This window comes from Excalfactoria chinensis, chromosome 3 (assembly GCF_039878825.1).
Source record: "Excalfactoria chinensis isolate bCotChi1 chromosome 3, bCotChi1.hap2, whole genome shotgun sequence".
Classification (NCBI taxonomy): Eukaryota; Metazoa; Chordata; class Aves; order Galliformes; family Phasianidae; genus Excalfactoria; species Excalfactoria chinensis.
In genome coordinates this window covers 93,347,733-93,375,701 of record NC_092827.1, presented here as the reverse complement: position 1 = coordinate 93,375,701, position 27,969 = coordinate 93,347,733, and the positions used below count along the sequence as shown (strand labels likewise).

The 27,969-nt window shown below is 42.0% G+C and overlaps 1 protein-coding gene across 1 annotated transcript in view; it reads right to left on the bottom strand.

Moving 5' to 3' along the window:
• The window catches only part of ISM1 (isthmin 1), a 35,615-nt gene that overhangs the window by 5,716 nt on the left and 1,930 nt on the right, over nucleotides 1-27,969 (bottom strand). Inside the window, exons 2-3 of the mRNA XM_072333432.1 lie at nucleotides 9,647-9,883; nucleotides 1,729-1,996 (exon numbers count right to left, since the gene is read on the bottom strand). Of these exons, the coding sequence (XP_072189533.1) occupies nucleotides 1,729-1,996; nucleotides 9,647-9,883 (505 nt within the window). The remainder of the gene's footprint in view (nucleotides 1-1,728; nucleotides 1,997-9,646; nucleotides 9,884-27,969) is intronic.

Here is a 27,969-nt window from a genome sequence, read left to right as displayed (position 1 = left end):
CCATATGTAATGACTGACAACAACTCTGTAGGGTGCTATTAAATATTTATTGCCAGGAGTATGCAAAGGTTATATATGTCATTCATAGCAAGCTGCTGAGATGCAAGGTCCTTATATGCTTTTCTTCTGCTGATGCTGCCTGGGAATCTGCCACATGTGAATCAGGTGTCTGGGCAGAATGATGATGCCTGCAGTGCTGTCTGTGTGCAATGACACCTGATTCTGGGGTGTGCCAACAAGAGAACACTACAGCAATCTGAATAGGCAGAAGACCTTTTCAGATCTGTTCTCTCTCACTAATCCTGTTCTCCTTTCCAATGGTGGTCACTGTGCAGTACATTTCAGCAGGGGCGAGATAAAGCGGATAGGAAAGTGAAACGTGAACAGTGAGATGGCTGGAATTGCATAGAAGCCCCCTGCAGACATGATCTGCTACAACATCCTCCTGGCAAAGGCCAGAAGCACACAATGTTTTCCACTAGTCAGAATGCCAAGAATTTCTTGCAATTAGCAAGGTGCTCTGGTGTACCCTAAAGAGCTCTAAGATAATTTGCAGGCCTGCCTACCTCATCTTCATACTGCATTAAAAAGCACACAGTACCTAGCTACTATTAAGCATACTAGGTTGAATTTTCTCCTGGATCTCAACCTGTTTTCCCTATTTTTAAAATATATCTGGTTCTTATTAATTCTACAACTATTGTTTGTGAGGGCAATTTTATTTTGCCTAAAATAATAGCCACCTAATATATGAGTTCCTGGCAATAAGTGCGCCCACAACTAAGCACAGGTGCAAAAAGAAAGGATAGGCTTTAATCTTCTGGCCACAAAAATGTAATACATATGTATACATTTAAATACACCATTCTATGAAAAGGCTCTCTCGAGTGTTAAGGCTCTAGGACATAAACAGGCAAAAGTTAAGACTGAAACAACGCACAACAGCCACTCTGCAGTATCTAGCTGTTGCAACGCAAGTGCCACAAATACTCTGGCTTTGAAATCCTGCTCTAACTAATTCTATTTATTTATTATCATAAAACAGCGAGGCTTTGATCTACCTGTGGCTCCTGAAGGGCACATATTAATTCACCTCCCTCGAGTCTTTCCCATGCAGATAGTTATACCCTATTGGGGCAACGTGCAAATGTAGCTCCTCTCTGCTTCTAGTTTCTGCAACCATTTCATGCAACAAGCTGAAAACAACTGTTTTCACCATGACACATCTGGAAGAGAATTACACACGCAAATACACAATGTTCCTGCTGCATGTGCCACTCCCCACACATGCACCAACATAATTCATCTTATTTATGTATCCACCAAACACTACCACGTTTTAGAACTTGCTTATTTATCCAATAATTATATTTTAGTTTCCAAACCACTGCATGATTCTAAATTTGTACTTATCCTTACTCTAAAAATAAATACAAAACCTTGTTTCCTTTGCTTTTAAAAAAAGCACACTTAGGACTAAAAAAAGACCCTCTTATGGGATAACTGGTATGATTTTCAAGATTACAGACTTACTAGTGGAATGTAGCTACCACAGTACGGCTTGTGCATCTGCACGGATTTGTATTTAAAAGCTGATGAACAAAAGCCACATGTTGAAAAATCCTATTTCATTTGGCGCGCTTTCAGCAATGCCTCACCATTCTCATTTCCCCCAAACTCATTTTACAATCCCAAGATGCCCATAAGAGGCCTGGAACACAAACTTACCATACTCTGGCTGCTCCTTGGACTCAAATGTCCGGTGACTGGGTGCATGACCGTCCCACCCACCGAGAGGGTTCAGGAAGTTGCTGTCCTCAGTAGTGCTGTCGTACTTATAGTCCTGGTCACCGCTGCTCATGCGAGTCAAAGTGGAGGACCTCTGCCACCAGTTTCTCCAGTCAGGTGATGAGACTGACCAGCTCGACTTGCTGCTCTCCTTCTGAAGGTCCTTGTCAGTCTCTGTGTTGGGGCCATCCACCACTTCAATGGTAACCTATGGGATTCAAAAGAGAGCGGTCTGCCTGTCACTGTCACCTCCTAGTCACATGGAGACTTTCTGTACAGCAAAGTCAAATGACCGATGTTGTCTTGCAAGGGGACTAAGTAACACCGTAGGGTTAGCATGTTGTAAACCATATGTGGATTACTGAGTGCAGAGATATGCAGAGGCTGAGTGATTCCTTCTGCTACCTCTGCTGAATCAGACCTTGGAACAAAGGCTAGGAAAAATACCACGCAAAATAATAACCCATGCTGTGCCTAAAACCTTTGCAGCAGAAATTTCTGCCTTATGGGGAAAATATGTTCAAACCTGGACATTTATGACCAGGAAAAAGAAAATCGTGTCTGTTCCTCCAAATACGCTGGGGCTGAATTTGAAGCAAGCATGAAACACACCAGTGTGCAGAGCCTGTTCCAAGAGCTTAGACTGATGTAGCAGAGGGCTAAGAAAGTCCATGGGTGCGAAGGAGGAGGATAGAGCCCACAGTCTGCACTGGATCAATGCAGGTTTGTATCTGCCTTGCCCTGTAGCAGCAGCTCAGCCGCCTCTTACAATGCCCACCTTGCAGAGCTGCGTTTCCATCATGCCCTGCCACATGAAACCACACCACAAGGCTGAGAGCTAGCAGCTCTTTCAGACATTGCTACGTAAGTCACTTTGAGGTCCTTCTGTGCTACAGGATTACCCTCTGCATGATCCACTCATGACTTCTGCAGAACACAGAGCCAAGATTCAAATTTTGCTGCCCCATTTGCTCACAGGCATCAAGAGTGCAAATATAATGCTGCACAGGGACAGCCCTTGATTACTTGGGCTGAACAATGTGCAATTACATAACTCTTGGATAAATACTGTGCATAAGTGGCTATTTAGGTAGAAAAAGGAACTAGCCATCAGAAACCTTGGCCCTATGACTCAAGATATCACAGACACAGATAATCATGAAATGCTCTGATGCTTCATGTTGGTGTGGTTCAGTGATTACGTTGGACTGGCTAATCACAGTACAGAAATGAGTATCAGATATACCTATAATGTATTCTTCTTCATGTTTTATAGATTCAAAAACCAATCTTTCAGGATAGTATTCCAGAAACTGGGCTATTTAAGAACAGGAAAATGTATAATTATGTTTAAAGTCACAAGACCCATTCCAGAAAAAGTTTCTAGAGTTACCTGTGGTTGATCTACAGAGGAATCTACTGCAGGATGCAAAGCAAAGAATTGCTGCCATAGTTTAGTAACAGCAAGCACAACTAAACAGACAAGACAACGCTTGTTCATCCTTCTTGGAGAATTCTGAATCAGTTCAATGCTTTGCCTTTGACCATAGACAGACAGAGCTGCTGAAGCAGAACAACTTTGAGGCTAGTACGAAATGGCACTGGGAGAAAGAGCAAGAGCAATTGTCAGCCTAACAGCATCTTTACACAAGAGATATTTTACTTCCAGACTAAATGTAGAATCAGAATGATTACTTCATTAACCTCAGTTTCTACAGACCAAGAATTAAAATGGATTTCATAAGTCTGAAAACTAAACAGGGTTAGTTCAGGGGTTCAAAACTGCTGCACTGACCCAAGCAAAACAGAGTTTTCACAATAAGTGAAAATAAATGATGCTACTGAGTGGGTAACGCTGCACTGCTGGCCAGTCAGAGGGCTTTAGTACTGACCATGTGAAAATTAGTATGGCTCTAGTACTTACTCTGGTAGCAAATATTTTTTTAAGACCACATTAACCTTGTAAGCAATGACTCAGCAAATAGAAAAAAAAACAAAACTTTTTTTTTTTTAAAAAAGAGAAGTACTCGACAGTCGTCCCATTTGCTTTGCTAAACTGCAGTTATGTGACTGCGACCACAAGGATTTAGATTCATGACACCTATTCAGGATTCCAAGTCATTTGAAGCAGAAGATGGTTTGTAGAGACACAGGGGCTTCTGCTGGGCTGTGTGTTACATTGAGGAACATAGGCAGGTGAATTTCAGGCTCAAAAGACCTCATCAGTCCTTCAGCAGCACTGCCCATTTATTTTCAAGACACATCTGCAATCAGGCTGCGTGTACTACAAAACAGGTTTATTAAAAGGGCTTTTAAAATGAGTTCTCCAGAAAACAAGGTGTGAGGAATTTAACTGTGCCACTGCAAGCTCTAAGTCCTTACTCTATGGCTTAGAGTTGATAGCTAATGAGGAACAAACTACGAACTACACCCCACTGGGGGGACTCAGAGCCATGGGTAGGCATAGAGTGTGTGCAAACATATGGTGCTTCTTTCAGTGATACCTGTGCAGGGGAGGAGTCCTTGCACTTTGTCACTTTTCCTCTTGCCTGACTGTAACTGACCCTGCAGAACTATGGTGCTTTGCCACCCATGAACTAGATAAGAAGTTAAAGCCTGAGACAATCAGTAATCCCTTTATTGTGATAAGAGACGTCTGAGGAAAAAAGAGGTCAAGAGAGATCTACCTCAGCACAAGTTTGTAATAGGCTATTGAATCAATGGACATAAAATCTAAATCTGGTGTGGCAGTCTGACAAACGCCAGTATTTGTCCTTCACAAGGTTTGATTACAAAGTTGTTTGTTTGCAACTTTAAAGCCATAGAGTGAAAGAAATTCTGCAAGTCCTGGGATTGTCTGACTTGCCCATCATGGCAAGTTAAAAAAGATGACTTCAGTAGAGTCGAGCCCTGTTGGTTTTCAGGGACTCATCTGTGCTCTGCCCAGCCCCTGCAAACTGTAAGGCACCTCCCAGAGGCAGGGAGGAAATCAGCAAATAATGGCAGAGTGCCTCCAAGATGTGACCTGAGGGCTGGGACAGAGGGGTGAGAAGTGGTTGTGTGAGAAGTGGTTACTACTTTGGGATAAGGAACTAATTGCTTGACCAATGTACAGTTTTGAAAAATAAGCATTCACTGAATTCTTCCACTACTTACAGTCAACATTATCCTATAACTATGCATATAGATACATACAATAGGCAAATACGTTTCCATACAGTTTTGTGGTGGCTTTTCTTTTTTTTTTTATTAAAAAAATGGGGGAAAAAAAATTAAAAAGAAATGAGATCCAGAACTGCAGTCATTAAAAAGGGGGCAGTTAAGACAGCTCTGGAAAAGCTTCCCCGTCGTGTAACGATTCCAACAAAAACATGTTCTCTCAAAAACGAAGAAATAAACCTTATTTAGTATTTTTATCACGAAGGCTGTTTTCAAGCCCTCATTTTCCCTGTTTTCCTCTTCCAGAGATTATCAAAACTGCAAAGATGATTATTTATTTTTTTGTCACGCTTCCCAAAATGTCTGTGGTAACGTGGCTCTTGTATAAATCCACAGTCATCTCCAGAAATATTCAACCCTAAAGTGAAGCCATTTCTTTTATGGTTGGTTGAGCTATAAATAAGGATGTTGCTCTAAAAATTGTTAAAAACAATTGGCACAGGTACATTAAAACAACAGATTTGCAATGGATTTCTAATGAAATAAATGTATCAAGCACAGATGTCTCGAGACACCAACATCCAATTCTCTCCTGGCCAACAGTGTACAGAAGATAAATATTATCCCCACTTGCTGGAGTGCACAAAAAGTTCTAAGTACTTTGTCCTGTTTACTGAGGCAATGTTTCTGAATTCACTTTAATGGTGTAAACATTGCCCTAAGCAACTGGAAGATTATGTTACAGGAAGAAGTCCACTAGCAGTATTGTGCAAGCCGTGGGTTCTGGGACATTTCTACTGTTTCCTTCATGAAACAGATGCAAATTTTCAGTGCAGAACTTGCCATTCTGTAAAGATGGGTACATGCAAGTCAGCAAGGTAGATACTGTAACAGCAGAACAGAAATTGGTTAATCATAAGGTACTGAAATGATGAATTTACATTTACACCACATAACGGTTGAGCTAAAATGATGTCTGTAGTGATGAAAAATCACTTCTGGTAATGTCATGACAGCTTGCTTACAACGGTTTTCTGAACTCACTGGATGAAAGTGAAGGGTATTAAAGTTTGCTTGGAGCAACGAAGGGCAACATGACTCAAATCCTGACATTTTTGTTCTGATGGGCCTATCTGAATTCCTCAATTCAAGTTCTGGTCCCAAGCCCTGGCCTGAATTTTGCACTTTGTGGCAAGCTCTTCTTACACTATGACAGTAAATCACTGCAGAGGTCACAGCTCCGCCATTGGAAGCTGTTAATCATGGCTTTCCAGCACCCTGCTCTGCCAAGACTCATCTTTCCAGGTTGCTAAGAGAACTAACTTAGCTCCTGACATGGTTGCTTCATGCTTCTGCTGCTGCAGTGAGCACAGCAAAGCAGACAGACTGACCAGGGAGATGGTCTTTGGAGCAGGGAGTTCTCCATGGTACAGACCCGGCTCAAGGAACAAGAAAAGAAACATGCACTCTCCACTTTTCTGGGTTTTAATTTAATGATAGGAACAGTTGTAATGCTGCTATCTCAAAGAATCAAACCATAAAGGTGTTACAAGAGCTCAGTGCTACTGCAGCCCTCTCGTCCTTACTGAGCTAGACATGCTGGCAGGTTATTGCTGAATCTTCTGTGATACTACTAGTATTCTATAGAGCAGTGGGTATTGTGTAGGGTTTCTTCTATTATTATTATTATTAAGATAGGGTAGAAACTGAGTGGATATCAAAAAATAGGAGCACCTCCCATACAAGGACAGGCTGAGAGAGCTGAGGCTGTTCAGCCTGGAGAAGAGAAGGCTCTGGGGAGATCCGAGAGTGGCTGGAAGGGGGCTGTAAGAAAAGAAAGACTCTTTGACAAGGGTGTTTTTTAACTCAAACAAATCTGTGAGAATAAATAAAGCTAACAAAGCAGTATCAGTGTGGCATGACTGACAAAAACAGCCCACAGGTCTCATGCAACATCACTCCCAGCAGGGGGCATTAATTTCTTCTGCCTCTCTATTATTACCAATGCCACAATTTACAGCAAGTTGGCATTTTCTAGGATAGAAGTCCTGCCTAACTCTGTTTCTGTTCAGAACCTGTCTTGTCATCTGTCACAACTGGAACTCACCCAGTTGTCTTTCAGGTACACTCGTTGTGACATTTCGTCAAGATTCAAGTTCTTAATAAGATCAGTACCAATAGAAAGCCATTGCCTGACAAACAAGAGGGAGTTTTTCCTCTTCTTCTCATTTGTGGTGGTGTTCATCACTGCTAGGAAAGCAGCAAAGTAGCTGGTAGGACAACACCACCTACACAAGAATGGGAAACCAGGAGTAAAAAAGAGGGACATGAGCAAAATCTCAACTGCAAGTTGAGATTCCAAACAGAGGAACAGCCAGGAAGGCGAGACAAAGTCCAAGGCCTAGAAGAACAGCTGAGAGGCTGTAAAAGGCTGGTTAGAAGAGAAGAGCTGATCAGAAAATGATGGGTAGATGTAGTACTAAGGCACATGGTTTAGCGGGCAATGCTGGTGGTAGGCGGATGGCTGGATGAGATGATCTTAGAGGTCTTCTCCAATTTTAATGATTCTATGATCCTAAATTAATGCTCTTAGGGCTGTAGCTCACCAACCCCAAAGCCAGTGGGCAAAACAGAAAATGAGTATTGATTCTGCTTTTGTTTGCCAAACAACTGTTGAGAAAATTGCTAGTGACTAACTGTAATCACTGTCATTCAGATAAGTTACTATTTAATAAGCAAGAATTCACTATAACTCTTTTTTATCCCCCCCCCCCCCCCCCCCCATTCAGGCAAAGAAATAAAATTTCTTCAAAGTCATTTCTACAAATGATTTTGTAGAAAATAAATGAGACTTTTATCTCTGTAAGGCCTAAACTGCTGCTGGAGTGTCAACCAGGAATTTAAGGAAGATTTGCACATCTTATGCACCTGAATAAGCTGACTAAGTAATGCAGAACATAGGCAGCCTATTTCTGAAAGAGTTGATCCTTACATGTAAGAAAGAGCTCTGGGATTAATGTTGCCCAATGTTTTCCAGTCTACAGGACAAGGCTTTCCAGTTCTCAGAGTCCAGCAAAACTGCTGACTTAGTTGGCTGACACATTTCCAGCATCAGGTGGTGGAAAAAGAGGTCATAGCAGAAGCAGTTACTGTAAAGACAAGCCAGGGAAATGTTTCCATCCTCCAGTCATTTATCTGTTCCTTGAATAAGTCTAATCATGAAATGCTGTCACGAATCAGAGAAGGCTTTTGTTTCCTCCTGCCCTCCTTCATGCTTTACACACAAACAGTGATTTTATACAATTTACCTCCTTCCACAATCCGTGGCCCGTATAGCTTCCCTTCTCTTCCTACAGCTTTCTGGAAGGAGGTATAAAGGCACCGCACATTGAACTTGTTTACTACCTTGGCCTGTCAAATACTGGACCTGCACTTGATCCAAATCTGTTAGACTTCTTAATGTTGCGAGCCATCTATGAAGTAATGGAGTGTTGACTTTGAGACAGCTTGTTCTCTCACGAATAGGTTTATTATATCTTTATGTATGTACTTCTTAGACATATCAAAAGGATGGTAATTTTGTGGGCTGGGGAACTGCAAGAAGCCAGGAATTTATTTAACCAGAAAACTAGTTCTATTAGCGTATTGTTTTTATAAGCACATCTTAGGCAGAACAACACTTCAATTTATTGTTTCAGTTAAAAAAGACTTCTTATTAATGCCAATTTTGCTTTAAGGTTCTGAATTAAAAACAAATCACTCATTTTTTCCTCTTTCTAAGCCTTGAAGTTTTAAGATGCAAATGGCTTGCAAGAGGCCATTCCAAACCCAAGAATAGTTTGAGGAATAACATATAACAAAGTTTCTTGCAGGCAGTTTTTCTTTTACGGGCAGTTGCTGCAGAAATCGACTCTGAGATTTAGTTCTATACAGAGGGCTTCATTTTGAGAAGGAACTAGAAGACCTATTGTAATGCAGTAATGTGATGGAAAGTACAGCAAAAATAGTGAACTAGCACAACCCTAGGCTGCAGCAAATGAAAATGAACCCAAATGCAGCATCCACAGTAACAAAGGAAGAAAAACTGCTTACCCTCGAAGACCTCTAGTAGGTAGGGATCTCCAGCAAGATACCCTTAGCTCCAATGCCAGTCCTCAAATGAGGTCTGGGAAGGGGTGGATCCTGGCTCCAGCCCTTTCAGGTTACTCAGGTATATTGCATGCACCTTGGGTTGGCCCTGCCTTCCCACCAGGTGTCCCATCACTGTTGCAGGCTGTGATGTAGCCTTCCTGCTACACATATTCTCTTATATCATTTGGGGATGGTTGTGCTTTATAATGGCATTCCAAAACAGAATCTGTTTATAAACAAATTTTACAATGGAGAGTTGACAGCAGAATTGAAAATACCCATTTAATACCAAAGAAGAAAACATATGCTAAAATGTAAAAGCAAAGATGCCTTTAGTATCATGGATAGGCCTATACTGATACCTACGTTCTGCAATCAACAATAGCCAAAGAGAAAATCAGAAAAAAATTGAAATCTGTGCATTCACTGATGACAAAGAATATACAGAATCTCTGTTTGGTAGAGAGGCAGGGTATTCTGACTGTATGACATAGAAGCCAAGCTGAAAGTTCACTTGATTCAGTAAAATGATCTTCATAAAACATCACAGGTTAGCATAAATTTGTACCTGAATGTTGGGATTCTGCCCGTTGATATCTGCTTTGGACAGGTCAGGGAAGTTTGGGAGATCCAGGAGGAAAGATCTAGGTCCATCTCTTTGTAAGGATGTATGCCCATTTTCCTGCCTGAAACGTTGCTTAGGGAATGGCCGGTGGGCAGCCTGGAGATCAGGGTATTCTCTTCTGTCCTCGGGGTTCAGGGCAAAGCTGTCTTCAGGAGAATGGTCATCTGCAGTGAGTGTGTTCTGGGAAAAAAAGCAATGTGCTATAACAACAACTGAGGTGCAGTCCTGCCAGTACCCCCCTGTCCAGCTTTCTGCTCATGGTGACTGCAGAGTGCAAACAGAAGTTCTTATGGCATCCTGACCCACAGCTAGTTTTTTAAACACAAATGATTTATGATATATTTTATTCATGAGTCTGACCCCTGATTCTCACTGAAATATACTCAGTTACACTGGTGTGGATCTGTAACCATATGACACATCAGAAAATTAAGTCAAATTTAGGTGCTTAGCTCTATTTGGTTCCTGGAACATTCCAGTCTTCAAGTGACATCAACACACTGACACAAGCATCTAACTTAAAGCAGTTCTGGAAACATGAACAACTGAAGCAAGCTCTGTGAAATCAAGTTCTACCAGACTGAGCCTGATCTAGCTGTAAATGTCCGCATTCATTGCACAGGAGTAGGACTAGTTAATCTTTAAAGGTCCCTTCCAACTCAAATGATTCTATGATTCTATGTCCGTAAAATGGTAGAAGAATATCTTTACTACAAAACATTTCAGTTTGCAAACCCCCCTGTCTGCTAAGTTTTAGTTCAAATTCATGATATTAAAGGGTCCTACTGTGTTGAATTGGCAGCTTCCTTCTCTTTCTCCTTAGTTTGCAACAACTTGCATCTAGCTGTCTGTTTTTCTCACCCAATTTCTCTGGTCTTGAACATCTGAACCTTCCTTCCTTCCTCTGGGATCTTATTTTCATGTTTGCCTAATGGTGGGATTGAATTTCACCAAGCTGTGGGTCAGCAGTTAATGATTTTGTTATTGCTGAGTGTACTTTTGGGTTATGTAGTTTATTACAGCAGGCTGCCTTCAAACCAGTAGCACTGCTGTCACTGCCTTTGACCTCACCAAGGAGCTACATTCAGTATCAAAACACTCCCTGGGTTAGGACTGGCCTGGGGACCTGGGGTAGGAAAAATAAAGGAGGCAAAGTCAAATCTCATGACTACAAAAAATGTGTGGGGCTGACTGAACATAGGTTTTGCTTTTGACTCAGCTGAAAAAATTTAGGTTTGAGGTCTTAGCATGACTGCCTGGGGAGCTTTTATTTTCAGTTCATAAAGAGACAGCAAGCGTGGATAGGGTAAATGTTAAAGACATATCTTTTAAAACAAGCACAATTAAAGTGGAATGGCCACATGTGCTTCTGGCTCTTCTTACCATGTTTTTGCCAGCATATCTGGTTAAACACAACCTCCATCCAGCTCCTCTGGCTCAAATTAAGCTAATGTACCTTTTGTTAAGGTCTCAAATAGGCAGCAGTTCCAATGCCTTTTCCTTTATTTTGTGTTTGCTTGCACAGAATGTTCTAAAATGACCTCTGGAGAGATTTTACAATAAAATCTGTGTGCATTTACAGGAAAAGTATTTGGGGATTTAAATAGAGTTAATCTGGGACGAAGTGTATCTCAAGTAAAAGGCATTTCTCCTCTCCTCTTCACTGCATTGCATTTGTAAAGAAGAGCAGAGTCAGATTTGGTAGCACTGAACTGTTTGCAGTATTTTCATTATCAGAATGGTTACACTCTGAAAGTGCCAAAAGACCATTACTTGTCCGTCAACAGCACTGGTGAACAAAGTTCATTCCAAATTCATTCATAGGCATGGATTAGTCTATGTGCTCTGTATTGGTTTTTAATGTACAGATGGAAACAAAATGTACAGAAGGTATAAGTGAATAAGTAAAGGAAAAACTCACCAATGGTGGTGCCTTGACTGAAGCGATCTCCAAGAGATACTGCTCCAGTGGGAGTCAGCCCTTAAATGAGGTCTCAGAGGGGATGGAGTCAAGCTCCACCCCTCCCGGGAGCACAGCTACATCACTCTCACCTGTGCTCCCACAGCTGACCCCATACTTGCCTCAGCTGATTAATCAGAGGTTCAGGCTGTGATTACCAATCTCCCATACAGTGCTTCTAACTGTACTGTTCAAAAGCTAAACCAGGAATGCTGCTTTTCACTGCAGACCAGGCAAGACGTGTCTTTGGTGGGCTATCCATTAGCAAACACCTTTATTAATACAAAGTAGAAAATAAATCACAGGACAGCAAGCTCTGGGAATCAAAACCAATGGCCACTTAGCTAACTTTAGCTTCCTTACCCATACACTTGAGCTTTAACTTAACACTGATCCAACAGAACTTAATTTCAAACTGCTTGGCACATGAGGATTAAATGGTTATTAATTAATAAGGTCAGTTATGGCTGATCAACAGGGAGTAACTGCACTGTTATTAAACTACTTCAAAATGGAACAACAACAACAACAGTGGTATTTTTAATTCCTTTCTTTCCTGGGGTGTCATGCACACAATCTTGCCTTTATAAAATGAGATTTTGTTAAAAAAAATAATGCTGTTCTCACATGGAGTTTCATACTTTCCTTATCTTCTTGCATAGACAGGAGCATCTTGATTCCGTGCGTTACCATGCCATACAGATGGAGAGCTGGCCAAGGACTTCAGAGACCTACATTTAATTCTCTGATAAGGCTCGATGTGTGATCTTGTTAGGTCACGGTCTGTCTGTGCCTTGGTGGGGATAACAGCACTTCCCTCCCTCCCTGTGATGTTTGCGGGGAGCTCAGCAACTACAATAATATGGACTATATAAAAGATTTTAATAGTGTCAGACAGATGGAATATCACATGGAGTTAGTTAGAAAATTGTCATGGTGAAGTAATGACATCAGGCTGATCGGGCCCACTACCAAGCTGCTTGGGGCAGGGGCTGTCATTAATTACAGGCTCACTGAGTTGGGGTTGTTGAACATTAAAAAGGAAAATTGAGGTGAAACACGGTAATTGTCCTTACCAAAGAGTGCTGCAGAGAGGTAGAAGATAGACCACTCTGCATGGTCAGAGTGGACATGAGAAGGAGACCCCTGTTCAACACTAGTAACACGTTTCTAATGGCAGTGTCAGTGAGAAACAACTTCAGAACGGTTCAGCTGGAAGGAACTACAGAGATCACTGAGTCCAACAGCCTGACCACTTCAGGGCAAACCAAAAGTCAAAGCGTATTACTGGGGGTGCTGTCTAAATGCCTCCTGACACTGACAGGCATGGGCCATCCGCCGCCTGCCTAGGAAGCCTGATCTGGAGTTTGACCACCTCGTGGTAAAGAAATTGTTCCTTGTGTCCAGTCTGAAACTCCCCTGGCACAGCTCTGTGCTGCTCCTTCAAGTTCTGTCACTGACTGCAGGTTCAGCTCTCATCTGCTCACAGTAGCGGGAGGAAAAGACCATTTTTCTGTTATTAAAATGAATAGGAGGTCTGGTTTTAGACAAGTAAATCCTAGTGTTGTGTCTAAGCTGATGTGCGGTGTTACTAAAAATGCGTATTTTTAGTACAAAGATAACAGAGGCTGCCATGGATAAGAAGCGAGCTTGTACTGCACCTGACAAGCAGATTACAGGCTCGCTGGTTTCCTGCATTACCTCAAGCAAAGGATCTCCCAAGGCCTGCCTAGCAGGGAGAAGGCTGTCCTTGCCACAATGCCAGCATGACTGATGAAGAAAACAGTGTTTGTGTTACAAGGCTAACTAGTGAAAATCTGGGGAGGGGTATCCTGAACTTCTTATTTCTAAGTTATTTCACTTGATTTTACTTTACAGTATTTATTTTTAGGTGTCCGCAGCTTGTATTTCCAATTGCTTTTGGAAAAGCAGAGTTGCTTCCCTTGCTTTAGAAGTCACGTCGTTTCATTCTGAACTACTGACTCGGTTTCTTTGAAGTTACAACATTTCTAAATCAGGCACATCACTGGTTTCTTGCTCAAGCAATGCATCTGCTGTAAATATTTTAAGACAAATTACTTTTTTCTCGCCTTTGATTCAGCAGGATTATTCATAACTTTCCTTTAAGATGACTTTTAAAGAGCTACTCGTGATTGCTGTCAGCAACAGTTCTGCTGTCACCATGGGATCAGCAAGTCCCTAGTATAAAAACAGCTAAGGATTTCAGAGTATTTTGTATGGACAGTATAGAAGGGCAGGAACTCATTATTAACAGCTGAGTGACAAGGCAATGAGTAAATCGTACAGAGAGACTCTGCCACGCTGTTTGCATTACACAATAACATACCTTGCCATACCCACCACCGAAATAGGGAAGGCAGTAATTCAGTACCCTGAATTCAGTAGTCTGACTGGTGTGGACTATGGAGGGATGGCAAATGAAGGGTATGGTAAAAATACATTAGAAAAAACAGCATGGGGATAAAACATGATATTGTCTCCTTCACGGCATAAACTCTACAGGGTGGAGTGTGAAGGATGAGTTGTGATGTACAAGAAAGTAAAAACAGACCCAGAGCATTGTTTTCCCATCTCCGCCACCAACTGCTGTGAGACTTGATCAAGTCACTCTGATCTGGTTTAAAATCCCATATATCAATACATTTGTGTCTATCTATAAACCAGGGAAGAACAATTCATGTGGACGTTTTTGAGTATAGCTAAATGTTGGTGATCCAGGTGGAACTTACACTGCGGCAGTGTAAAAGGCATCACCAACGTACAGCACTGCGGGCAGGAAGAATTTCCTACCTGGTACTGCAGTTTAAGTTTTTGATAATCAAACAAGTCATTTTGATTCTGTCCATTGCCTTCTTATTTTTCTTCCTTGGGCACGTTAGACATGAGCAGCAGGGGAACATGCTGTTTCCCTTTCCCATAGAAAGTTAAACAGAAATGGGAACTTCTATTCTCTTCATTTTTTCGTCAGGTGAAGGATCCGTGTCCCTCCTTTCCTTATTTTAACTTCCAGATTTGGAAAAACAACTGAGACAGAATAAGGGAGGAGCAACTGGAGCTATGGAAAATACTATGGAGGAGCTGCTCCTTCCCTCGTACTTCTTTCATACTCACCTTCCTTCATTCCCTCCCCACTTGCCAAGCTGAGGGCACATTTGCAAGCACTGCTAATTATGGAACTGAAAGAATTTGGGAACTGATGCAGCTTGTAAACCTAACAACTCCCAGACAGCAAGGGAATCTATTACCAAATCCTCACTGCAGCTACATTGCTTGTTTTATTTCTTGTATACTCCTTTGAAATATCTTGTAAAATGATCTTGACAAGAGGTCTTGAATTGGAACCCGACAGTCTGTCAGTGCACTTTCATGATGCACCTGTACAGCATCTTCAACCACTAGCAACAAGGAACGTTTATTTATTAGGAAACTTCACAGACGCTATAAAAGATTATATTGCTATCAGAGACAAAATGAAGCCTGGGGCCTTCACAGAAAATCATTATTGCCATTAGGGCTGGTTTCATTTCCCACCTGCCTAAACAGATTGTTTTGATTTTGAAGGCTGTCGTGTGTTCCCAGGTTAGTGCTAAATGATCACTTTAAAATTAACCCATCTGGGGAGGCTGAGAAACATGCTGGGATACTACATGAGACTTTCACCTCTGCGGATCCAAGATCTGTAATGAACTCTGGCGATCTAATGCCTGGGTTTTGTTTACACGTGTATCTATTTATTTTGTTTATCATGAGTATGAGAAGTGCAAGGCCCAGCAGGAACAGGGGTGAGGACAGTGCTGGCTAAGCACACAGTGTAGTGAGCAGCTGTAAAGCAGAGATGCACAGCTATGTGATCATTAATGGCACATACAGTCCAGGCAGTCAGTAGATCCATGTTCTGTTCTTAGCTCTGCTGTGGCTTTCTTACGCAGCAGACAGACCACTTAGGCTCATATTTAGCTCCTGTATGACTCGCATTCATTCTAATGAGTCACAGACAGCTCCCACCACCAGAAGTCACAGTGAGGGCTTGGTACATCAGCCACTCAGCTTCTCTCTTTTTCATCGAAGCATGCTTTCATGTTCACATGTATCAATGCGGTGAAGGACCTTACTTATCTTTAGAAAGCCACAAATGAATTGATGCAGTAATTAATAGCCCTTTTTAGATAATCACTCTTCATAAATCATTTAAAATGGACTACACTGGCTTGCATGTGCACAATTGTTTTCAGGAAGTGGCTGCAAAACAGAGCATCTGTTTTAAACATTATGTACAAGAAAGATAAATCCTCTGATTATGGTTGTTAAAAATATATATATATATATAAAATAGCCCTGTTCAGCAGGGTCTATTTTTTTAATAGCTCTGCATTTAGTCCAGCAAAAACAGTACAGTGACACTGTATCCTGTTCTTTCTAACTTGCAGTACCCCTGCGTGTGACTCATTGGCTGAAACTACCAAATGCTGGCATCCCACAGGGTACTGCTATGGGATGTGTGAGCTTCAGAGGTTGCACGTCTTCTGAGGCAATAATGTCTCCATGAAAAATAGGAAACCGTTGTTATTAGGACAGCAGAACTGCAGAGGAGACATCGTGACCCACAGCCACTGCTGGAGCAGAGCCTATGAGCAGGTGCAATGTTGGGGTGTAAACCCAAGGTACCATTTGATTTTCTGCCATCTGGAGAGATAGTTCTCAGGAGCTGCTTACAGCAGAAGCAGCAACTGAAAGCATAAAGGTACCTCCATCTCAGAACCACAGCTCTTCAATTTTAGTTTATTTACAACTAGAAAGTTCTAGCCCTTAGTTCCACAGGAAGTCTTGAGAACTGAACACATGACTCAGACTTATGTTATGACTGCAGAGATTGTAGGGCATAGTACTGGGGTCACCCTCCCTTCCAAGGCTCAGTAAGTCCTAGACCACTCTTCCACAGCATCAGTCAACACCAGGGACAGATCCAAACTGCTCTGGCAGGCAATGTTTTCTTCAGAGCTCAAGAAGAAAACCTACCATATTATACTCAGATCTGACAAATTCTTCCTACATGTTGTGGACACACATTTCACAGCACAGCTATTTTCTGTATTCTGTTGTTTGCTTGTATTTCATGTTTTCCTTAAGCTGGAAAACACAACAGTGTGGCTCAGCTTGGAAGTGAAGAGCTGCCAGTTTGTATAAACACTTTGATAATAAAACAGATTTGGTGGTGATTACAATTTGAAGGAAAAAAAACACAGGCCCTTTAGCAAACTGTCTGACATAGCACACACTGATGCTTTGTTCTTCAGCACATACTCAGCCCTCCACAGGTCAGCCGAGTACATAGAATGAAGATGGTGTAGGACTTTGACCAACGATCACTGCCAATTTTTGCATGTAGTTAACAGATATTTCCAGTTGCCTAAATGGATCGATTGTAAACTTTCAGCTATTCTTCGTGACCCTGAAGATCTCCCCTGTAATCGCTGCTTGGCTGGAGCTCTCCACACAGGACTCACTGATTGAGAAGCTGAATAGACAAATGCCCAACTGAGGGGTAAGCCAGCTATGTCACTCCTATAACCTGTGATGCTGAAATGGATATTCCTTACCGATTCTTTTAGACTTTATTAAATACTTGCACAAAATGAGCAGCATAGTATAGTTTTAAATAGAATCTATTTATGTCATGGCTAAATTTAATTGAAGTCGCCATTTCAAGTCTGTATCATAATTTGCACACAGAGTTCCATGAGAATGGGGAAATCTGGCTTAAGCCGTGATCAAAGCCACAAAAGCAAAGGAAATCCAGAGTGCTAATAATTTTGTATACAACTTTTTGGTCAGGCTTTGCAGGCCAGCACACACGCAGTCAGTGGAAATGGAAGAGAACAAACATACATCTGAAATTACTTTCATGGGTTTCAAACAAGGTCCTTTTGCGAGTTTCTTCCACTAAATCACTGTGGCTAGGATTTCACTAGGTGAACCAGCTTTAATAAGTGAAGTTTTCATCTCTCCCTAGCCAAAAGAATAGCCTTACATGAGACTTTTTCAAGGTTCAAAGTTGCTTTCAGCTATTAGTTTCCAAAAAACAGCTATTCCCAGCCTCTGTGTCTCCTTCTCATATGCCACTGAATATCCACCCCAAGCTCTCAGAAGTGTCTATGAGTCCGTCTGCGTTAGCTGGCAGATGTTTTTAGAGACTAGAAAGTGTTTAGTCCCCATGGACCAAAAGTTACATGGTGACTTCATCACACAAGCAAAAGCCAATAACAGGAAAGCAAGAAAGCAGACAAGTGTTACATTCCAAAAACACGAAGTTTCCTGCGCTTCTGGCAATACTTCTGTGCCTGGAAAAGAAAGGTAAATCACAGGAGTCTTGGTGCTCAAAGCACGCACCGTGGAATCACTGCAGGATAATTTACCCGACCCTCCGCTAGCTGCTTTCCCCACCAACGCTGGCTTTTCATTTTGATGCAAGTTAGAGGGTGAAGGCAGAGGAAAGGCAGTGCTTGTTTAGATTCAATATCTGCGCACCACACGTATGCCCCACAACACTCTACAAGGGGTTGTTACTGCACTCAGGAGTCTACAGAAAAACTGCAGCAGAAACCTGAGCGGCTGCCTCAGGATCGCACACATCTCTGCTCCAACAGCACAGCACTGTTTCGAGCCTGCACGTACAGCTGTAGGCTCTCCATCTGAAAGCTTTGGAGAGCGATACACGAGCAACTGGAAGTCATCAGCATAAATTGCAACATGCGGCACAACAGCAGTTGTGTTTTTGTATCAAGTCATCATCAGTGGACATTATGCCCTCTTTCTACATCTCCGTGAACTGCCCTCATGAGAGCAGAGCAGAAAGCAGATACACAAGAGAAAGGCCTCCCTCCAGTGACATGACGGGGAAGAAGAGAGGGCTAGTAGCTATGCGAGTAGCTATGTAGCGCACCATGCCAAGGCTACGTGAAGACCCTTCTCTCTGTTTAAGAGGAGAGAAAGCATCTACCCTGGAGGGAAATGTGGGCTTTTTGTATTATAAATTCTATGCATGTCTATATAAATTTTCTGAGAATAGTAAAGGAGGGGGTCTATTTCCTAGAGCTGATTAAAGAAGTATGACTTGATTTTCAATTTCAAACGACTCGGGGGGCATTCCAATAGACTGCAGACAGGAAATGAATACCATACACACACTGAACGAGGCAGATGCTTTTGAATCTGATACTTACGTGAAAAGAAAATATCTTCATTTCTGTCTCCTCTCTACCCTACAGTCACTATTTAGTTCTAAGCTATTCTTGGAATAAACGTTTATATTTTTCAAACTTGTTTGTGGACTGAAGCCACCCAGGAACCACTGACAGTTAACTGTATGGAGCAACCCCAAATCATCCTCTGATTAGTCCTGGCAGCCAGAAGGAGCAGCAAAGTATATGATCAGCAGTTCAGCTTTGAGATGTCCTGGCCTCCTCTGTTAGAGGAACACAGACATGACTCTAGACACCATCCCAGATCCCATGGAGAAATTGCTGCTTCTGCATAGAGGGGGAGCCTGAAGCGTATATAGCACACGCACTGCAGAGCAGGTTGGGAAAGCATTTCCTCATTGGCTGTGGCACAGAACTTGCTTCCAGCTATTTAACCGTGCTAAAGAGATAAATAAACGTCTTCTTTCCTCATATGGCTCTTACAACTAAACTGCAATAATTGTCAAGGGAATACTATGAGGTTTATAACCTGATTACAATGTAATTGTAGCTCTTTTTTACCAACAGCAGCAGTTTACTGGGGAATTGGTATACTCTTTTCCCTACTTATTCTACATGTCCGCAAACACACAGTTTCAGTTGCAATCATCTCCTTTTATTTTATAGTGGAAACACTTAAACAGAATAAAGAAAAAAGAGAAAAGCAGAGAGGCAATACTAAACAGACCCTTGCTCTTCTGTTATGCAACTAATTAGTTCATTTTATTTTGATGTTAAGACTGCAACAGCTGTGTTCTTACAAATACGAAAATGACAACCCTTTTAGGAGACAAGGGAAGAAAGTGGGAGGAGTAGGTGAGAAAGGCAGCCGTGACTTACATGATTCAGAAAGCCGTGAATGTCAGATCAAAGAAGAATAAGAATCAAATTCACTGCCACTGACGGATTTCAGCTGCTTATTCAGAGCTATTGATCCCTCAAGGGCAAACTCTTTTAAATGCTGGCGATGCCTCTAACTCGCCAGAGCTCCCACCTGATAGTGGCTCAGCCTCACGTAGTTTGCTTTCATCAGCTGGCAAACTGGGGAAAGCAGAGACAGCTAAGACACTGCTGTATCTGGGCCTGATGAAGGAGACATACAGCAGAGCACAGAAATACCATGTGTGTATTTTCGGCACCAGATGTTACTTTTTAATGGCCATTGTGGTAGATGTTACATAGAAGAACAGATTCCTTACTGAAAAGCTGTACACTTAGTGTTCACCAATACCTTGGAGTGCTTTGTTGGGGGCTGCGATCACCCAGCTGAACACATAGCTGCCCTGGGCAGGATTGGTTAGCTCAGCTCTGCCTGGAGGAACCATGCCTTGCAGATAAGTACATCTCCTTGTAGTTGTGGGATGAAGGCAGGATAAGGCATCTAAAGCTCATTACTCCAGCTCAGCTGGCAAGTGGTGACTCATTCATGAGTTTGAACTCACAGGTCCAATCCGAACCCCCAGTAAGGCACAGGATCCAACCCTAAATCAAGTCCTAAGCTGTCACGTGCAGATCAGCTTCTTTTCTCCTCCCTTTCCTTCTTTGGATCAGATGTCCTTGGAGTCTGACAGAGAAATTTCCAGGTGTTCTGCCTTATCCGGACACTGCAGGACCATGCCTTAAGCAAAAGCCAATGGAACTGGAGTGCAGCAAAGCAGTTTCACTTGGTAGATCTCCAAATGGTCTCTGAAGAACTCTGGACTTCTGACACTGATCCCTTGCACAGGGCTCACTGCTGCTGCCACCGCTGCATCACTGGGAGCACTCTATTCTCCCACTGCATGCACAGCCACTGTGACACACTGAAGATTATTCCATTCCTTCCAAGCTCTTCCCACAATTAAAGACCTACCTATTCTCACCAGCATTTAGTGCAATTTGGTACTTTATGCATTTTCATGAGATGGATGACCCTTCTCCTTCTGTATGTCTTGATCAAGAGCAAGAGCTAGCACTGCTCCCATTTAAATGCATATCAAAAGCTCCAGGACTCTAAGGTTAAATAGCTCATGTGAAACCTTCAGCGCTATTGTTACAGGACATCTAAAGACATGGGCATGGCATGGCTACCCTAGGTTCCCTTTTGAAATATATTTCCACAAATGTTCAACATATCCATGTCAACCACTCTATTCTGTCCCATTAAAAGCTTGGATTCTAAAGCACAAGGTGAGGAATAGATACCCTGTTGGCATGCTGCAGCTAGCCTTTCATAAATCACACTGCAATCAATCCCCGTAAAGGAAAATGATACTCCAGAAGCTCTACTCGTACATGTATCTGTTTTCTTATTGTAGGGAGGAACAAGAAAAAGTAAAATGCTTAAAGACCAAACTCTAAATTAAGAAGAGGCTGTAATGATGGATGAACTGTAAATGTTAAGACTGCTGCGCTCTTCTGCAGACTGAGCCTATACTGCAAACCTCCAATAGATCTGTACTGTGCGCTCCATAAAAATCATGATGAATGCAGACTTGTTTTTATATTATGGAGGTCCTAATCCTCCTCCTCCTCTGCCTTTGCTCTATTGTTGCAACATCAAAGACCGACTGCTGGCCGAGATACAGTCAATATGAAAAGGGCGACCAGCAAATTTACTGCTTGACTTCATTCCCTTTAAATGGAATAGGCACCGTGGCCCTTTTTCAAAGTCCAGTCACAGACATATATCTTTTTTATTGGACATCATGTACAATAAAGTGAAGCTGTAACTTTGAAAAAAAAATAGAACACCTTAACAAAATCCCATGAGGTGAACATTCCTTTATAAAAATATCACTGTGGTTACATGTTTTGAAAAACTCTGTGTGCTCTGCAATGGAAAAGGCATGGGCTGGTGAGGTTATAGTTTAGCTAAGATGCATATCCATGCCTAATATCTAGTTGGTCTCAAAAAAGGACCCCGAAAGTAATAAAATGTGATATATTTAAGACAGAATGCCAGTGTCATTCAGATAAACTGAAATGGCAGCATTCATGTCACAAGAATCATTAACCGCTTTGTTATGGCCTGCTCTGTGCAGTGAACCTTTACAGACTTCTTCTGTCCAGCGACTCTTAAAATCAGCTGCACAAAACGCCAACGTGCGCACTGCATCTTAAACAACTCCCGTCTGCTAAGTGAGGTAATTTCAAAAGACACTTTCAGATGAGAGTTGTATCTGCAGACACCAATGGCAGGGACAGCTTTATTGCTGTTGTAGCACTAAATGGACACTAAATGATTTCCCGGTATGAAGTTAAAACCGCATAAGCGAGTCATATGATGTGGTAGATGATTACACTGAGGTTTTACTGAATCTAGGCTAACTAGCTCTGGTTTTTATTTTTTATTTTTATAAAACTTTCCTTAAAAGAATGAGAAGATTTTGTTTTGATCCTTTTTGTTCGGGTAATTAGTGCAAAAGGCCATCAGTAAATGTCTATTTAGTAACATCAGATCAAGTTCACACTGACTTTAACATCCAAAACACAGATATGTAGGTGGCAGATAGAACCAAGCAAATTTATGCCTTGTTAAACCCAGAGTAATCTTAAGCAGATACTTCCAGTGGAGTAATTTTGGTTTCCTTGTACCAAAGTCTGCTTCTGATGGTTTGCTTCTGAGGCAAGAAAGACATTAAAAGTATTTGAGATTCTTGAAACATTAACATCCAAAACAGCCTTATTATCATTGGGCCCTCCTCAGCGCTCTTTCCATTACACTACACTCCACTGTCAGTCACCTCTTCTTTCCACTGTGGGCTACAGCACAGAACAACTGGTGCAAGAACCTCACCTTCTGCTCAGCCTTCCTGGGCTTGTACTAGAAAAGGTGTCTTGATAACAGTGTTCAATTGTTCAGTACCAGAATATGCAATCCAATGGGAACACAAAAGCAAGACAGCTGAAGGAGGTTTTCTCAAAGTTAAGCAGTCCATAAATAGCACTGACTAGGAAACTGTCCCTTGGAAAGGGAGGACTTTTTCAGAGCAGCGGTATGAAGAGGTAGGACACACTATTTGGATAATTTATACAGATACTTACACTGTACTCAAAATTGTGTTACCACAAGTACTGCTCTCTAGATCAGCTGACCTAACAAAGAGTATTTTAATCTTTCTGTGTAAGGAGAGCTACTGTGGAACAAAACAGTCCAAGATTTTTTCAGGGGGTATAAAATTAACAGTGAAACATTGTGGATGGAAATGAAGTCATTCAATCAGAAGAAAACCACATGCCAAAGCCAGCTTGTCTTCGTGGATGGAGGTCCAGATTATGTGTGTTACATGCATATCAATTCTTGAGAAAAACTGAGTTGTAAAATACTCAAATCCTAAAGGAACTTAGGCTGGGTTTGCAGCTGACAAAAGTCATTGGCTCTTCTTGCTTCGTGAAAGGTCAATTTAAACACGTCAAGAACAGAGGACTAGCATGGAGGTGTAATAGTCAAGGTACATTTGAACTTATGTCTTTCAGCATGGTCTGAACCCATCATGAGTGATGAAAGGAATATTTAATCTTTCATTTTTCCTCTTTCATCTTTATGATCACCTCTCTAAGATTAAGAGGACCCAAATGCCATTAGTCTACAGGAGTTTAGAGGTGAACAGCTCCAGGCCTGCTTTCATCTTGCTGACAGCTCGGAGGGAAGAATACAAAAGATATGCCCCACTGCTATGATTTTCCCAAGCACAGTAAAACAAGGGCAAAAGGATAAAGGAACTGTAGTCCAGTACCTCCCACACCAGCTCCCCTGACCAATCATTACACCGCCACACAACTGACCACTGCGGCCAACCATCGCTTGTTGCAATAACAAGTTATGTTGCACTTTGTTTTCTTTCTTTTTCTGGTGTTTCAAATTCAAAGTACAAGGAAACACCAACAGTGGAAATGCTCTGCTTTTACTGACAGATCACTGAGCTCACTACTCTGTTTCTTGGAAATATTACTCATCTGTATGTGTTCAACTATGACATTTAACCTGGCACTTATATTTTTATTTTTTGCCTTCAAAACTTTTAAAATCAGTATCCCGGAGGCACAATTGTGTTCAAGCACAACAGTAATCACTACATCATTCAAGAGTTCCTTTTGCAACTTACTAAAGCACTTTCTATTTTTCTGTTCTAAGTTATCACTTTATTAGTCATTGTGACAGTGCCTACAGCCTGCATTCATGCCTGGAGACCTATGATGCTGCACATTGTTTGCAGGCAACAGCAACAACAAAGAAACCTCAAAGAGCTTGGATTAAGATTAAAAATAAATTAAAAACAACAACGACAACAACAAAATAAAGAATGAAATGCATCAGTGAGCTACAACTTCCACCACTGAAAAATAACGCTAAAAAAGGTCAGCTTTTACAGAGAACAAAGAGCTGTTGATTAGTGTAAAGCAAAGAGCAAGATATGACTGACAAAAGAGGCCAAACAGGCACTAAACAACACTATGAAGAGAGCAAATGAGATACAACTGGGTACCATCACATTTGTTAGCGTGGAGGAATGGTAAAGCAGACAGAAGGTCATATAGCAATCAATTCTGGGATTTAGACCTGTCAAAGCTGCTAAATCTTGTCTATCACTCTACTTTCAAGACAAAGGAAAGCCAGTTTGCTTCAATTCCATAGTTCATATTTGTGCAAGAAAATATCTAAATTGTCAGCACATATATCTGAAGTACGGATTCATTTCAAGGTTTTAGGAGAATGCAAGCATAAAAAGTTATGGCAAAATAATTTCCTACCACTGTGGCCAGGTCTGCCCAGAAAGACACTGCTCTTCCCAGAGGAAAACGAGTTCTGAGACACAACGGAGTGGATCTGTTCAGTATGAACAAGATGGATGCAGAGGACAACTTCTGCAGAGACCAGGCAGCCTTCCAAACAATGGCTACAGAATGGCTTTGTAGCACACGAAGCATTTTGTAACAACTAGGCACTGATCACTAATATACAGAAGTAGCAGGTATGAGTGGAGACAAAAGAACAATTGCCGAATTTGAAACAAGGGTCCCGATTTACATTTAGTATAGCTGGGATTAGTTAAATAGATCTCTTCCCAACAAAACAATTCCAGAGTATTCTGGAATTCAAGGTGTTGAAAAACTTAGCGTAATGAAGCTCTGAGCACCAGGGCTGGGTTACCTATTAGCAGGTCGTAACATGCATGTTAAAATCAGAGGGGAGTGCAAAGTGACCAGCTCCTACCTGACAGCAAAACGGTTATGAGATTGATGGGGTCACGAAGACCAAGAGCAGAGCTTCCACCCTAGACCTCCTGCTTTTGTGGACAGCTGGCATAAGCCAGGACAGAGTGGGGAAACAAAGCTGAATGTTCAGACTGACAAAATAAGCTGGAGGAGTAGTGAGGTTCTTGTGCCCATCAGATAGCAGTTAGGGGTCAGCATTGTTGTTGTACTGCCGTTGTATTGCTGTAACAGCTGTGACAGACTAGCTGTGCTCTCCCTGTGCAGAACAGACTTATGCTTAAAGCATGATCACAAAATAAAAACTACTCAAGAACTAGTGCTGATTGTCCAGGTTAGATGAGCCACCAGAAGTACTGCTGACCCAGATCCTCCCAGGTTCTCTAGGTACCCATTTCTTGTCTCTACATCTCATTGTCACCAACCATCATCAGTAAGGCTCTGGACTTTCCCAGTAGCTGGACTCAAACATACCACTCCTGATACCACCATGAGTCAGCCACCTAAAACCATCTGTAGGACTCTGAGCCATGCAAAGCAGGCTTCCCTTTAACCATTCTTGCTCCAGACCCAGAATGACTTAAAGACTATCCACACTCACTGTTTTTGTTTGTTTGTTTTCTTCCATTCAATACTATGAGGAATTGGAAAAATGACCCTAATCTTGCTCAAAACAGAAATAAAGCACTTCAATAGTGTCTTCTGTATAAGGCACTATGGGAAAACTGCTCTGAGATACAGTTGTAGAAATTGAGATGCATGCTGTGATTTCATGCCAGGTATTTATCACCGAAGACTAAGGATGAGCAGAGTGGTTACTCTCAGCTGTTGAGCTAGAGAAAAATTAAGCAGAGTGTGTGTCATCCAAATATCTTGGTCAAATCTAACATAGGAAATTGCACGTGTCCCCGCCTCACACTGCTCCTTGCTGCTATAACTAAGTACAATATTCCTGGATTCCTGTTCTAAATTGCTGTGGCAGTCTCAGCTACTTACTAAGAAGCTTGTTACATCTCACCCTGAAGGTGCAGTAATTCTTTTCCACCAGGAAAGCTTTTGTTTACCAGGAAATGAATCAATAGATACGTAACTTCACATTTTCCAGAGTTTTCCAGAAGCCAGGACCGGCATGTAGAGGAATCTTTCCTAGGAGCCATAGATAACAGCAAATGCTCTGCTCAGAGCAGCAGCCTCGCTCCTTCACCCCCACACGTAAAGCTAATCACCCTTCCTTCCCTGTAGATCCTGGAACGAGCCACAGCCCACTGGCAAAACCACTAAAGAGCACACACAGTTCTCTCCCTTGGGAGAAGAGAGAATGAACTGCACATGGTGTAAGTCATTCATAAGGCTTAGTGCCTAACTGGGGGAACATATACTAATGGTGAGGGTGAGCTTTAGCTAAGCAACTATAGAAGAAAGCCTGCTGAGAACAGACAGGTTTTATCCGTCACTGGACTATCACTGTCAGAAAGCACAAACCAGGACATCCTCTGTGATGAGTAACAACCTCACCAAAAGGGATCTTGGTTTCCCAAGTATCAGCCTGCTTCACTCACAGGACACCTGCTCTGAAAGTCATTTGCGCAGTGTATGAACTGCTTTTCAGGCAGGGAAGGATTTAGTGTTCATATGAAATGTACTATGTACATTCATTTATCAGCATCTTATACAGGCTAAGGAGGGTCTGGAAAACATGAATGCAAAGGGCTGAATCACCGTTTTTTCAAAGGTGATTTAGACAATCAGTTTCTATGAGAGTTAACCAAACATAAAGCCCCAGAGCTCCAACAGGCTTTAAAAAGCTCGGCCTAAGACTCTCCCAAAGTATACAGCCTGAGTCCTGCTTGGACTGAGAAAGCCAGAAGCTGAATGAAACCACTGTATCTGAGTGAGACCATTTTGGGATTTGCCTGGTACCCCGGGAGCAGGGAAAAGCAAGCCTTGAAAACACCGAAACACATTTCCCATTTCACGTTAGTTTACCATAAAACCTATGTCAGCAGCAGCACAAAACCGCAGCGCTGAAGATGCTGAGCCTATTTCTTTCTGCAGCAGCAAAGTGAGGATACCCACGGCTGTATCCCACCCACCCAAAGAACCCCAGCAGAGCACATGGGGCCATTATCCCAGTTGGCTGGGAACAGGGACAGCACGGGGAAAGGCACTGGCAGCAGAAATAAGAGCAGGGGAAAGAGAGCTTGTTTAATTGTAGGGTGGAAGTTCTATCTGGATTTCCTTCATCCTTCAGCATTTCCAGCGTAATTGGGAGGAAAAAAGAAAAGAAAAAAAAAAAAAAAAAAAAAAAAGAAAGAAAAGGTAATAATTGAAATCTGTCCTTTGTGTTTTCTCTGAAATCCTTCTATTGCTTGCAGGAACAATGCTGGGAGAAAGAAAAGCTCTTCCTCCCTTCATGAATTTGACTACACACACACAGGTCCCCGTTTCAGACTACTTCAGTCTCCATCAGCATTTGAAATTAGAACGGATTCTTTCTAAACCAGCTTTATGGAAAAGGCTCAGGGACATGCGAGGATTCTGCCTGCTTGTTCTTCTTTTTTAACTGGGACCAACACTTCAGATTTTCTTCCAGACATGTAGGACCAAGTTCAGACTGCTTTACTGGTGCAAACCGACTGCAAAAGCCTTCAAACATCATACCTTCCTTTTGATATTAGCCAGAAATCAACCCAAACATTTTAATTTGAGTGCAGAAATCTGCTCTGTCAAAATGCATTTCTCCATGCAGCTGCTGCACAGAGCAGCCTCTCTGTGTTCGCCACGATCTGCGCAGCAAATGATGAGGATATTTGGTCAGATGAAATGCCGACACTTGGTCGGATTCTCACAGT